Here is a 13996-nt window from a genome sequence, read left to right on the forward strand (position 1 = left end):
TATAACCGGCAGCAATCGATATTTATAACCACTCACAGTGTTTATTTATATACATATATATGTATAAAATCAAATGTTCCAACCAAGAAGAGATGCTGTTATTAATATCCAGCACCATTAATAATCGGAGAGTTCAGGCAGGCCCACGCTGTCAGACTCATGCACTTTGTTTTTCCTAATGGCTCTGCAGGAATTTGAACCGTAATACGTTTCATGCCCAGGGACAAAGACTTTCTGTCTCAGGGAAGGAGTATGTGGATGGTTTGGACTTAAAGAGCCAGTGCCACATTCAGAGCTTCACAAACACACCACTTGGATCCCAGGCCCATCGGCCTCTCGTGCCTTCTCAAGGAAGGGTGGATCTGCTCCTGTTGCTGAAGACCCAAATCTGAGCAGCATTTTTGCAGCTTGCTGAAAACTGTTACACCCCCTGTGTGTCAGGGCAGCCATCACCTGCTCTGCTGCTCTGCCACCCACTGGAAAGACCTCAGCCAGGCAAACAAGCTCCCATCTCTCTGCCTGCTGTGGCTTCTCAGGTGCCCAGGCTAAGATGAGCTCCGTGGGAATGATGTTGCCTCAAATCAAGAAAAGGAAAACTCACACATCCCTAAGCAATGCTTTCTTTGCTCTGCTCCTTCAGCACTACCACAGCTCCTTCGGGAGAGGAGAGGGAACATGCAAAGGTGTTATCAAGGCATCAGATATGAGGCTGCTTGGCCCCACACCAGATACAGGGTGGTGAAGGAGGAACAGGTGTTTCTGATGCAATAATCCACTCAGGGACCGAAGTTCACTCCCAATCCTTGCTGCCTGGCCATGGGAGGCAATGTTTGCCCACCTGTGCATTGCACTTTTCCTGCTGCAGGAGGCAATGACAATAAAACCAGAGGCAGTAAAGGGATGGAGTCGCAGAGAGATCGATGCCTTGATGACTTCCTCACAGCTGCTTGTCCTCTGTGGCACAGCTTTATTACCAGACTGACAAAGCAACCCGGTCAAAAGCCAATATGAAATCAGGTATGTGCGACAGACGTTGTCTGCACTGCTATCAAACATCCTGTTCTGCACAAATCTGGTGGTGAGAACCACAGGAGGGAAAGACAAGGAAGAAAACCTTCAGGTTTGCTATTCCAGGGCAGTGCTGAGGCAGCCAGTGAAGGAAGAGCAGTCTCAGCCCTGTAGTGTCTCTTTTCAGGGGTTGTGGGGCCTGCAGAGCCCTCTGACAGACTGTGCCAGCCCTCAGGTCCCTGCTGTGCTGTACCTTGGCTTTCACACTGAGCCCTTCAGAGCTTTTCATGACTGCCAAATCCTCATTCAAAAGGTTTGTCTGCTCTGCATGGGCTCCCCCCAGCCTCCCAGTCAGCTCCCAAAAAGCTCTTGTGCTGCTGTGGAACATCTGGGAAGGGAGCCACCTTATTCCTGGAGGCCTGGAGGAGCAGGGCAGGTACTTTTTTTGGCTTTTCTAGAGCCAGCCAGGCCAAGGAGTATGGGTGACAGAACAAGGAGGAGAGGAGAGGAGAGGAGAGGAGAGGAGAGGAGAGGAGAGGAGAGGAGAGGAGAGGAGAGGGAGAGGGAGAGGGAGAGGAGGGAGAGAGGAGAGGAGAGGAGAGGAGAGGAGGAGAGGAGAGGAGAGGAGAGGAGAGAGAGGGAGAGGAGAGGAGAGGAGAGGAGAGGAGAGGAGAGGAGAGGAGAGGAGAGGAGAGGAGAGGAGAGGAGAGGAGAGGGAGAGGAGAGGAGAGGAGAGGAGAGGAGAGGAGAGGAGAGGAGAGGAGAGGAGAGGAGAGGAGAGGAGAGGAGAGGAGAGGAGAGGAGAGGAGGAGAGAGGGAGAAGAGAGAGAGGAGAGGAGAGGAGAGGAGAGGAGAGGAGAGGAGAGGAGAGGAGGAGAGAGGGAGAGGGAGAGGGAGAAGAGAGGAGAGGAGAGGAGAGGAGAGGAGGAGAGAGGGAGAGGGAGAGGGAGAAGAGAGGAGAGGAGGAGAGGAGAGGAGAGGAGAGGAGAGGAGAGGAGAGGAGAGGAGAGGAGAGGAGAGGAGAGGAGAGGAGAGGAGAGGAGAGGAGAGGAGAGGAGAGGAGAGGAGGAGAGAGAGAGAGGGAGAGGGAGAAGAGAGGAGAGGAGGGAATACAGTATTCTTTTCAATGTGCCACAAAGCCTTACAGTCCTGATCCAAGAACTGTAAACCTCCCCATTCCTGGGTACTCCCTACCCTATCTGGATGCCAATAACTTGTCTCTGGTTAAGCACCTTAATGTCCTGTTGGGGTCTGTTGCCCTGAGCAAGGAGAACCCTTTCTTTATGCATGTGCATTGGGCTTAGCACAAAGGAGCCCCCCGGGCCTGCCTGGCTTGCTATTGTCAAACAAATAATCACTGTGATGCATTTTTGGAGGGGTCTGGAAAAGAAGGGGAGTTGCAGGACAAATGGATGGAGAGTGCTCTTGGACTGGCACATCCCTTGCTCTTCAGAGCTGCTCACTGAGGGACCTGACTGACTGGGGAGGGATGTGAAATACTCCTTCTGCCAGAGGTACTTCTGGGGTTTCCAGAAGCTGAGGGAAGAAGGAAAAATCAGTAAGAGTAATTTCAATTTGACAGTGGAAAAAAAGTATAAAATAATCACCTTAGATACAGAGAGATGCCTTGTGCCATGGTAAGGTACAAAACAAAAGATTAATGAAATAGATGTTGGTTTCCTTTGCACCAGTAATTTGCTTTGTGCTATTTGCCCTATATTTTCCTTGATACAATCAGGAGGAAAACAGCTAATCTAACATGACAAACTCATTGTATCAGAAGTCATCTCTGCTTTAAAACATGTGTCATATGACTTAACGCTCCACTCCTGGTACAATGCACCCCACAGTAAAACTGGATGGAGCTCATCCTCAAATGCCCTGCCAAAAATACTCCAAACAAAGGGCAACAAGAAAACATAATTCAAATGAGGGACATCTGTTCTCAAATGTTTGCAGATAATGACTGGATCAAGTGTTTGCATAAAGGATAATTATTTTCTGCAGATGGTTTGATCTGGTATTTTAAGCATTGTAAAAAATCCTTATCCCAGCCACTCAGTAAAGTTTATGGGGTTTTGCTGCAAGACAACTCTTTCCTATCCTCTGCTGCATTTTCTAAATGCAAGGATAGGAAATTAAAAATAAAATTAAGATGGTAAAGAAAAAAAAAAAGTTTGAATAAAAATAACAAATTTCTCTTTGGTCTCTCGTATCTCTCCATTAGATGCACAAATAATCCTCAGGGTGAAGTTTTGTTCCAGGAGAATGGCAAGATAAAGCAGTTATGTGTTGTGCAAAGAGATCCCTGGACCATTTCAGAGTTTCAAAAATGACATTGCCATATAGCTTTTAATACAAAATAATTCTACCACCTTTGTGCACGAGATACAAAACCATGACCAAGACACTTTCTTACAAAATATCCCCCATGACACATCCTTGCAATGTCTTACTAGTCCCAGGATTACACAGCTGTGGTGAAACTCTTGGCAGTCAGAATGATGCCTGGACTCATCCTCCCTGAACCAGCAGGCCACAGGTGGGTGCCTGTGGGATAAGGGGTGCTGGGACCCCCACACCTACTGCATGGGGGTGGGGGGAGAGGAGGATGGCTGCATCACAAGGGGAAAATGTTTCCCTCTGAGGACACTCAGACATTAGAATGGGCTCCCAAAGGAAGGGGTGGATTCCCCCACTTTGGGAAGTTTTAGGTCTTGACTTGATGGGGTGCTGAGACATCCCAAATAAACAATAATATTAGAAGGGTTGGACCAGATGATCCTTAAGCTCCCTTCCAACCTGACATTCTATGATTCTATGATCTCTGAAAGATGGTCCTTTCCTCAGGAAATTGGTGGCCACGGGGAGTCTAATGAAGGAACACATCACTCTCCCATAGCACAAATATTTTTTAATTAACACATTGCATGCGATCACCCCCAGCAGATCTGCCTCTGTAAACATCTCCACCTGAGCAGGTCCTGCAAATGGAAGGAATCAGGTGAGGAGGACACCTGCCCATGTCCCACAGCCTCCATGGTTTGCATGGAAAGGATTTCTCCTCTTTAAAAGTCATTGGGATGGCTCACAGCTCAAAGAGTGGTGTCAGGCTGCCTGTGGGGGCCATCTGGTACTGTCCTGTCTGGCTTTGGGGAGCCCCGAATTGCTCAGTTCTTGCTGCAGGTTGAGAAACTGTGAAAAGAAAGACTCAGAGGTGCAGAAAGGTTCTGGAGCTGAAGCGCTGAGTGGGGAGGAGGAGGCAGGGGAGGCTCAGCTCCCATCACAGACCCAGGCTCTGGGGCTGTCGGGTGCTGGAAGGGATGAGGGGAACAGTGGTTTCCAGGCAGGAGGGGCTTAGGGTCAGTGCTTGGTGGCTCTGTGTGAGCTCCAGGCTTCCATCAGCCTCGGGAATGACCCACGCGTTTTGCGTGGCACTGTCTGCACCTGAGGGTCCCGACCCGGAGCTCCCCATGGCACTGACGGAACTGAAGCGTTGAGGCCCGATCCCAGGCAGTGAAATCCTCCCAGGGGAGGATGAATAAAGCCGGGGGACCTCGGACCTTACAGCCCCCAGCAAGAGGAAGCCCCTTGAGAGGCCCCGCTGGCCCCAGCCCCCTCGGGCCTGCAGAACCCTACGGGCAGCGCTGGAACTACATTTCCCAGCGTGCCCTGGGAGGCGGCGGGGAGCGGGGAGGCGGGGGCTGCTTCCGGGTTGGCGTCCGGCGGCCGCCAGCGCCCTGTGTTTACTTCCGGCCGCCCCAGTGCGCGAGTGTCAGGGCTGAGGAGGGGACCCGGCGCAGCCTGGCGGCCGCCCCGCCCGCACCGCCCAGCTGGAGCCGGGCAGCGGGGGAGGGAGGGAGGGAACAACCGAGGGAGGAGCCCGGGCCCCGCGTCCGCAGCAGCAGCAGAAGCGGCAGCAGCGGCGGCGGCCCCCATGAGCGGGCGGTGAGCGGGAGGGAGTCGGTGGCTGCGGGAGCTTCCCGGCGCGGCGGGACTCAGCCATGGACTGGCTCATGGGGTGAGTGGAGCCCCTGACCTCCCCCTCCACCCCTTCCCCTCCTTCTCCTCAGGCCTGGGCGGGCTCCCCCGCTGCCCGGCGGCCCTTGGGGGCGCGAGGGGCGGCGGTTGGGGGCGCGAGGGGCGGCGGTTGGGGCGCGAGCGGCGGCGGTTGGGGCGCGAGGGGCGGCGGTTGGGGACGTGAGGGGAGCAGGGGGGAAGCGGCCGCCCTGAGGGTGCGGGAGCAGCGGGTGTCGGCAGCGGGGGGGCCGTGCGGTGTGTGCGCGTCCTGCGGTGACAGACAGAGGAAGCGGCGGAGAAGGCGGCGGGATAGAGAGGAGAGAGCTGCTCCGGGTGCCGCCGGCTTCGATCGAGGGGACCCTGCCTTGTCCCGAGTGGTCCCTCGTCGGAAAAGTAACTTTTCGTTGTTTTGGGTTAATTGTTTGTTTATTTGTTGTGTTGGTGTTGGTTTTTTTGAGGGGGGTGGGCTTGAGGGTCGGGCGTTGCGGGGTCCCCGTGTCTCACATGGATAGAGTGTGGACAAACACGTCTGCAACACAACATCACTTTAAGGCTTGCCAAGGTTGCGATGGTTTTCTGGGCAGAGGAAGAAAAGACCTCGGCAGAGATTAAAGTCAAATCAGAGCCACGCCAGGGGGCTTGGATAGCCAGGGATTAATAGTGCTAATTACTTAGAGACAGAAGGTAGAAAGCGCTTTGCTGCTGGTTTTAGGTCTGAAAACCTCAGTGCAGGAGAAGGAGATGCAGCTGATGGGAGTGACCTGCTGTGCTATCGGTATTCCGAGCAAGATAAACTCGGTTATTTCTTGCATGAATTGTGCTGGGGACTCGCACTCAGGTGAACTGTGAATAATTATGCTTCATAATCACATAAGCAGTAGGTTTGTGCTTTAGCAAAACCACTATTACCGTGGTAACTTCTGCCATTACTTTCTTTTTTACAATAGTTCACTCTGCTTCCTGAACATGATCTTTACCATCTAAATGCGATGTGCCTAGAATACAGGATATTTTGTTGCCGTTGCTGGATCTGGTGTGTTAGAAAGAAAACTCCTGTGTGTGTTGCCTTTTTTTCTGCAGCTGAACTGTGTGCTGTCTGAGTGCTGCACTTGTTACTTACCTTCAAACTAGATGTGGCCAACTCGTGAGCCAGTTGTCAATACCAGTTATGTCTTACTGTAAGTTAGATTCCTCAGACTGATGGAGTCAATGCTGAATATCTGCAAGGTAGATGCTGCTGGCTGGTTTTTCCTCCAGCAGGCTGAGCAGTGGAAATGCAATATTCCTGGCATGCCATGTCCTGCAACACTTGTGTCTTGAGAGTCAGGGGGCTGTGCTCTATGATCATGTGGTTTAAATGAAAAGATAAATGACAAGCTTGTTTGGATTTGTTTCCTCAGGATCACAAAACACAGGTGTCTGTTATATGTACTTTATGTCAGTAAGAGCTGGAGTGCTAATAAGTGCCATTGTAGTTACAAAAAAAAAAGTAAACCCCAGGATTTATGCAAGATGTCTGGATGACTCAAAATGCCTCATTTACGTAGCTGTACTCATTTCGTGTGAATTATGTTGTAAAGCAGAAAAGAATCAAGGTTTAGCCAAACTCTCAATGTGTTAAAATGCCTCTATTCTTACAAAAAATATTTTGGGCTTTTTGAAGTTGCTATGAAAAAAACCCCTGGCATTTGTTCTGTACTTTTTTTTTTTTTTTTTTTTTTTTTTTTTCCCCCGAGCTGGGTGGATCCATCCCTGTGTGGAAAAAGTCCTGCCTGTTTTCCCCCTTGTAATGGGAATGGATCCTGAGTCATTTGTGTGTTACTCGCTGGTTCTCAGCTATTTCCTGATTTGTTTCTCTCCTGACCAAACCCAGTATTGTCCCACTGATGCTCTTGATGTGTTCAGCTTTAAAACTTTGCTAGTTCTATTTATGTGACTGTGAGGGAGGGGTTATGGCAGGAAGGGAGAGCATTGATATTTTGAAAGGGGAAGGGGTAGAAGGCCTGAGGGACCCTTTTTTTGAATGCCCAGTTGTGGCTGCAGTTAGCAACAGTGCATCAAAATGGAAACATTTTAGTGTTTGAGAAGGAACCAGGACGTTGTTCCTCTGCCGGGGCAGAAGTGTTTGGTAATGTCCCCTGCTCAGCCCTTCTTTCAGTGAAAACTTCAGCTCTTTGGGGCTCTTGTGTGAGAAGGGAAAGACTGCAGAAAAACCTGCAGCAGTAGTAGTAATGCAGGTCACCTCTGGCAGCCCATCAGTTTGTGTTGATGTTGATGCCTCTGGAGAGCTTCTTGGAGTTGTCAGTCTTTCACTTCATGTGTCACCACTAATAGAAGCACTGTCATCTGGCTTATTCCTGGCTGCTGCTGGTTTGCAATTACAGATTCCCATGCCCTTTCTTACCCTTCATGTATGTCTCATGTTATTGATTGTGCTTCCTTAATACTTTTTGTATGAGAATTGCCCTCTGTGTTTTAACTTTGTTTTACTGAGGATTAACCTTCAAGTGCAAGTATGTTAAGTCAGGCAGCAGTCACAGTTGCTTCTGTTCTAGATCTCTGCCCTTCAGGCTCGTGTCGTGTTTATCCCACAGACGATTCAGAGTGAGCTCTGCTTTTTTCCTTGCTGGGCCTCCCCTTCACTTGTGGTCTTTTGGAAAGTGGGGGAAGGGTAAGTTCTAATCATACCACAAAGGGCAGCAGCCCAAGTGCCTCTGATCGCCTCAGAGTGCTTAATATACAAAAAAACCCAGGAGCTGAAGCCTATAAACAATAGTGAATTTATTATGGATTAACAAACTCCTACAGGCTTATGTGGTCACACAGCAAAACTTCTCTGGGTGCTACCTTCTGTTTGGTCAAGTGCTTCAAAATCCACACAAGTCCTAGGGAAGAAAGCTGACCAAAAAAAAAAAAAAAGCTCCTGGCATCTTACAGTGCTCAGCACCAAAATAAACCCAGAGCCTTTTCTGTGGTTTCTTAGTATCTCTTACCATTTTACTGAATGCAACCTTAATAGTGATACTGATGAAAGACTGTGGTTTCTTCAGAGCATTCTCTCCATTACACAAAAAACCAAACCAAAACAAAACAGAGCTTTTTGTTGTTGTACATAAGATATTTTCAGTGCAGTTTTGACTAGAGCTTGGTGTTGCTTAATTGCTTTGTTCACCAACATCTGACAGAGGTCTGTATTACCCTCTTTGTAAGAGATTCCAAATTTTTATCTTACAAATAGTGTTGGTCTACTCTTGCAGTTCAAAGTTGCAACAAAGGCAGGTATTGTTTCTTTGGTTATGAAACTTGCTTTTTAATTTGTTTTAAACATCATAATTGAAAAGGAGTAAACCGTATTAATGGCACTAAGAAACTTGACGTGGTGTCGGTGGCTTTTAATCTGGGATGTATAATGTTTTCTAATAAAGGAGGATTGTATATTGTAGCCATTTTTTGTGATCTGCTGTGTATTAAAGAGAAACTATCTTACCAACAATTACTTGTTAAACACAAAACATACTTTGGGGCTACACCTGTCCTATAAACTTTGTAGTTTAGCAGAGGAATGGGCGGTGCTGATTGAACCTCAGAAAACTGCAACAGTTTAACATAGTTGTGATGGCAAAACAGTTCTGTGGATGCATCTGGAACTGGGAAAAAAAACCAACCCGTGCAGAAATCAGCTGAAGGGCTTTGTACAGGCAACTTGAAAAGCTTTCAGCGTGTAAAAAAGCCCTAAAAAAAAGGTACTCTTGGTGAAGGAAATGGGCAGGGGGGGAAGAGCACAAGAAAAGCTCTACATCCTCCTCTACGAGAGGTGAAATGCTGCCTCTGAAGTGTTCAGTGAGGGTTATTTTCTGTTGAATGCATATCAGTATTTTCTCTTCATCAGAGGACTCTCATTCCAGGAGCAGTGTGAGCATCTCTTGTACCTGAGAGCTGCAGTGTCCACTCCTTCCACGGGCACTTCTGGTACCAGGAAAATGTCAGTGCCCTCATCCATGCAGTGCTGCTTCACAGTGGTACTGAAGCTCTTTCTGAGCAAAGACTGCAGCATCTAGTGGCTTCTTAAAAAGAAAATTGTAGATGCAAACTTGTGTTGTGTAATAAAACATTTTTCTTCTGAACAGCAAGGTGTCTGGCTCTTGGGGGGAGGCTTGTGGCAGTATGAAATAAGTCGTGGGAGTATTCTAACTGTGCACAATGTATTATCTCTCTGCCTCCCTGTGTTGTGGTGACTTGACAAAGATTCACACTTCCTTCTATTGAACTTGTAAGTGTAGTAAATGAGAGCAGGCTGTGTGCAATAGGGATTCCTCTTTAGTTTTTAATTGGTAGGTCTTGCTATTGATACTGTCATACATCCACTACTGGATTAGCTGTTCTTTCATACGTTGCACTGGCAACTTGGAAAGCAGGGCCCAAAAAATTATTGAAGGCCATCTTTTTGTCATACTCTTACATCTTCAGCTTTGAGGGCAGTTAGAAAAGCAGTGGCCTAGAAAGATCAGGAAAATACAGATTCCAGAAGAAAGAAGCAAACTCCTGATCACAATATTAGTGCCTGAAGACAGCACAGACAGGTGTGGTCTACTCAAGTGCTCTGTGACCTGCAAGCCAGAGCAAGCAAGTGGCTAGAGCTGTAAAGTGAAGAATGTCTAATCCAAGGTAATAGCCTTCACACTTGCAAATTTTATTTTGTAATGTCAGTCCATTATAAACACCCACATCTGAACACTGCCATGCCCAGCCTTTGACCAGGATAGGTAGTTGGAAAGTTCCTGCACAGGAAATACACAGATTCAGTCTTTGTGAATATGCTATAGTGATTTTTCCACAGTGCGAGAGAACTTCTCAAGGTCTGCACACTGCTAGATTTATCTAGCACAGAGACCCTTGTGTCATGCATTTGTTTTATTTAGCTGTAACTGTTAGGGACCTAAAGTAAAGCTTTTTCACTTTTTTCAGTTTTTTCACTTGTTTTGGTTATAGGATTTTGCTACATTATCGGAGCAGTGATTTTCTAGGCTAGAAGAAAAGTAACATGTACCAGTGATTTGTTGTCTTTAAGAAATTTCCTCATAGGGTCTTAGGAGACTGTCCAGTTGAAGATATACTGTGGTGAAATATGAGCAATACTGTTATGCAGAGAAGTTCTAGCCTGGAGCTGAGATGGACTAGATGGGGAAAAGAGTTCTAGTGTTCTATTTCTGAGTCAGTAAAATTCCAATATGCTGGTTTTTTAGCTGTTAGACTAAACCTTTGTTGCATTTGAACAGGATGCATTATCACAGAATCACAAAACATCTCGTGTTGGAAGGCACCCATAAGGATCATCAAATTCATAAATTATATGGAGTGCATCTTGTAGTGGGAACAGTGAGAAATCACACTGCACTCTCAGCTTGGCTGAAATAGTAGAACCAAGAAGAGTTTCACTGCCTTTCCCTGGCAGACTTTTAATATAAAAGGTAGCTCGTGATTTTTGTTGTCACTATGGTTTGCAACTTCCTAACAATGGCAAATATTTATATAAAAAGGAAGAACCCTGGAAGTTCTTCAGCTGCTGTAGCTGAAGCTTTCCCCTTCCTTCACCTTAGTAATCTTCAGTCAAGAAAGTCTCCTGCCTCTGTAAGGCATTATTCCCCCTAGAAAATCTGCTCCAACCTCTTAACTTTCATAGCTTGCATGGTGTTTATAATTGTTCTGTTTTTTAACTGACCTCACAACAGGTGTTTCCCTTTCATTATATTCCATACAAATTCTTGGCTTCACAGGCCAGTTTCCCTTTAAGGGAGCTTAAAATAACTCGGAACCAATAAACCAGACATGTCCAGCCCCATTGGGCAGGAAATGTTAGCATGCTCCTTACTCAATTTATAGGTGTATCTTTACCTGTAGGGTCTCAGACTGTTCTCCCCAGATAAATCTAGGTTTGCCTGTGAGCCACTTGCATTCAGTTCACTGCTTACTGATGAGACTTCAATATTATTTCATTCACTTATCAGACAGGAGCAATACCTGTGGTAAACCAGAAGTTAGCAATCAAAAGAACTGATATAACATAGTCTGCAGGTAAAAGAATATCTCCATTAAATATTAACTTGTAATATTCATTAGCATAGCAGTGGAAAGGTGCTGGTGGTTTGAAATAGGAGTTTCCACAGGTTTCATAGTTGTAGAAAGGGAGTCAGGACTGGATGAGAGCAATTGAAACTTTCCAGCAATGTTGTTTTCTTATGTTTCTGTGGTGCTTGGTTACTTTCAAAATTACAATCAATTACTGAGATTGTCAAATAAATAACTACAGAGCCTTGCTCCCTGAAGTGTCCTGATAATTTAATTATTGATTCCTTGCAGGAAAGGCCAAATAAATCCTGTGTTTTGAAACTTATGTTACGATACCAAACCAAAGGGTTTGTATCAGTTAGGCTTCCCTCTGGTCAGAACAACACATGAATACTGGTTTGTTCTTGGGGGTGCATTCTTTTTCCAGCAAGGATTTTATTGAGGAACAAGAAGAGTAGATCTATCTCACACTCCCTACAGTAAAATGAACTATTAGTTTCCTTAAAAAAAACAGTATTCTGAAAGGGAGCAATGTTCCTTCCTTGTGTCTCTGCGTGTTATGCTCTTCTCCTTTGTGCTAGCATCAGTATTCAGGAAGGCTGGTAGATGCTTATCTGGCTGAAAACTAGTTTTTTCTCTTTTAACCTTTTTTTGCCTCTTCTAAGGATACTTTTCAGATGAATGAGTTCCTGCAGCCTGTCTGTAGCTACCTGAATAATGTTAATAGCACTAAGAAGCTGGTAACAACATAAAGCTGCTTTGGTGGCAGCAAGGACTGAAATAAAACATAACTATATAGTAATTTGATTATTACTAGTGATTAATTTGCAAATAATCAGCAGTTTCTGATGAGCTTTTCTTCTGCTTGAACTCTTTAGAAGAACTGCAGAATGTCTAAAAATAGGAGATGTTATGACAAGGCTGGTATCTTGGAGCAGGTAATGGCCTCAGAGCACTCTTGCAGTTGCTGTCCTACTATGTTACATTGAGTTTATGGCTAAACTAAAAATATACTCACAGTGAAGTGGAAATTTATGAAGAATTTATAATTTGTTCATAGTCATGTTTCATCTACACGAGCAAAATGCTGGCTCTGCCATGGTGTGTGAAGGTGGGTGGTATTTTGGGTGATCAGCAGTCTGATTCAAGAGAGTGTTCAGGAGGCTTGGTTCATGCATGGGGCCTGCAGAGCTTTGCTGTATTTCACTGGCAGTTTCCATCTGTTACATCTGCTGGATGGGGGCCCAGAGCAAGCATATGTGAAAGAGTAAAATTAATAAGAGACTGCAGTTTTTAGATAGCTGTGTATACAAGTTTGAACTTGATCCTGTCAGCTCTGTACATTCCACAATCGTTGCTGACCTATGAACTTCAGCGTGGACTTCTGATAGTGAACACCACTGAAGTGATCTTGGGCATCACTTTCAATCCATGTTTAGTCTTGTACAATCACTGATAGGGTTATGAAACTTACTTGATAGGTTCCCTTTTTTAATGGGAATAGGTCCCATTTTTTAATTTAAAAAATCCCTTTTTTAATAGATTCCCTTTTTAATCCCTTTGCATTTTTTCTGTTCACCTTATTCTTTATTAAAAAACCAAATTAGGTTGTGTCCTTCACTTGTCTAAGCTTTATAATAAATAAATATGGTTTGGGGTTTTTTTTTGGTTTTTTTTTGGTTTTTTTGTTTTTTTGTTTTTTTTGTATTTTTGTTTTTTTGTTTTTTTTAATTTGGTTTAGCAGTCATGCTGTTTATAATATTACTGGAAACTTATATTAGGGAGACTGCTTAGGGCATAGCTGTTGCTTCATGACTTTGTCCTAGCACTTCAAAGAGGGGCACTTTAGGAGCATTGCTACTCCTGAGACAGTGTGCCAGAAGTTTAAATGATTTAATTTTGAAGTTAGAATGATGAGTCCAACTGTAGATGTCTGAACAGATGTGCTGTAATTTTAGCATTTGGTGGAAAAAATAAATGGCAGGTTTGTGTGAAGTTTCCTGCTAGCCGAGAGAAACTGGTCAGGGTTACAGGTTCTTCATACAATCCACAAAGTTTTTTTTTCTGATGGTGAAAAACACACACATTAAAAAAAACAAACCAAACCAAAACACAACAGAATTTAGATACAATTTTCAAGGCCCTGAAGAATGTCAGAAATGAAACTGGAATCAAGATAGGAATGACTGTCATAGATCACATTCCTTCTTACTCTGAACTTTCAAAGAGTAAATCCATTAAGCTAGAATGTAAGCATGCAGAAAACTATTTTTAAATGATCCAGATCTGGTAACTCCAGCTCTTAAGAATATATCTGCATGAGTTTTTTTCTTGTTTTCTGCCCCCCCCTCCAGCTTCCCCTCTCCCTTCTTCACTGTTCAGGTTAGAAAAGGATTCACTGAATATTTTCATCATCAGTGTTCAATGACTGCATCACTGCTGTCCTTTCTTCCTTTACACTGAAATGTGTCAATAGATGGGACCTTTACCTGAGAAGTCTCCTATTATTTATACATAAAGCACAGAATTTGTGTGAAACAGCTTGTATGGAGGTGATCTTGAGAATGATTTTTTTTTTTAACATTGTTTTTCAACCTGAATGTTTCTTCAGTTTAGAATTTCCTAGTTGAGAGAACTTTTGTACAGCTCATGACAAAACAGCAGGGAGTTTTTCAGGAAAGGCTTTGTTCCCTACCCTGTACCTTAACAGGTTATGCAAAACTGGAGAGAGGTGTTTTGTGTCTGCTTTGTGGATAGGCTCAGGTTACAGAGTTAACTGTGGTTTCAAGTTTGTGTCAGGTGTGATAAATAGCTTTCTTAGTCAGTTTTCTCTCTGACAATATTCAGGTGCTTTCTGGAACTCCAGTGAGTAATAAAGTGGTAGTGTGTGACTGCTTTCCAT

The 13996-nt window shown here is 45.2% G+C and overlaps 1 protein-coding gene and 1 long non-coding RNA gene across 4 annotated transcripts in view; both read left to right on the forward strand.

Moving 5' to 3' along the window:
• Nucleotides 1–4866: 4866 nt before the first annotated feature.
• The window catches only part of MOB2 (MOB kinase activator 2), a 114304-nt gene continuing 105174 nt past the window's right edge, over nt 4867–13996 (forward strand). Inside the window, exon 1 of the mRNA XM_071762448.1 lies at nt 4867–5029. Coding sequence (XP_071618549.1) covers nt 5013–5029 — 17 coding nt within the window. The 5' untranslated portion in view covers nt 4867–5012. The remainder of the gene's footprint in view (nt 5030–13996) is intronic.
• On the forward strand, nt 5343–9152 carry LOC139804810 (uncharacterized). 3 transcript variants are annotated; one of them, XR_011729544.1, is made up of 4 exons: nt 5343–5421; nt 5741–6061; nt 7623–7699; nt 8579–9152. It is a non-coding gene; the product is annotated as an uncharacterized lncRNA (long non-coding RNA). The 3 variants fall into 3 exon arrangements; XR_011729543.1 differs by lacking the exon at nt 5343–5421 and having other exon boundaries at nt 5478–6061; nt 8934–9152; XR_011729542.1 differs by lacking the exon at nt 5343–5421 and having other exon boundaries at nt 5479–6061.

Source organism: Heliangelus exortis, chromosome 18 (genome assembly GCF_036169615.1).
Source record: "Heliangelus exortis chromosome 18, bHelExo1.hap1, whole genome shotgun sequence".
Taxonomy (NCBI): Eukaryota; Metazoa; Chordata; class Aves; order Apodiformes; family Trochilidae; genus Heliangelus; species Heliangelus exortis.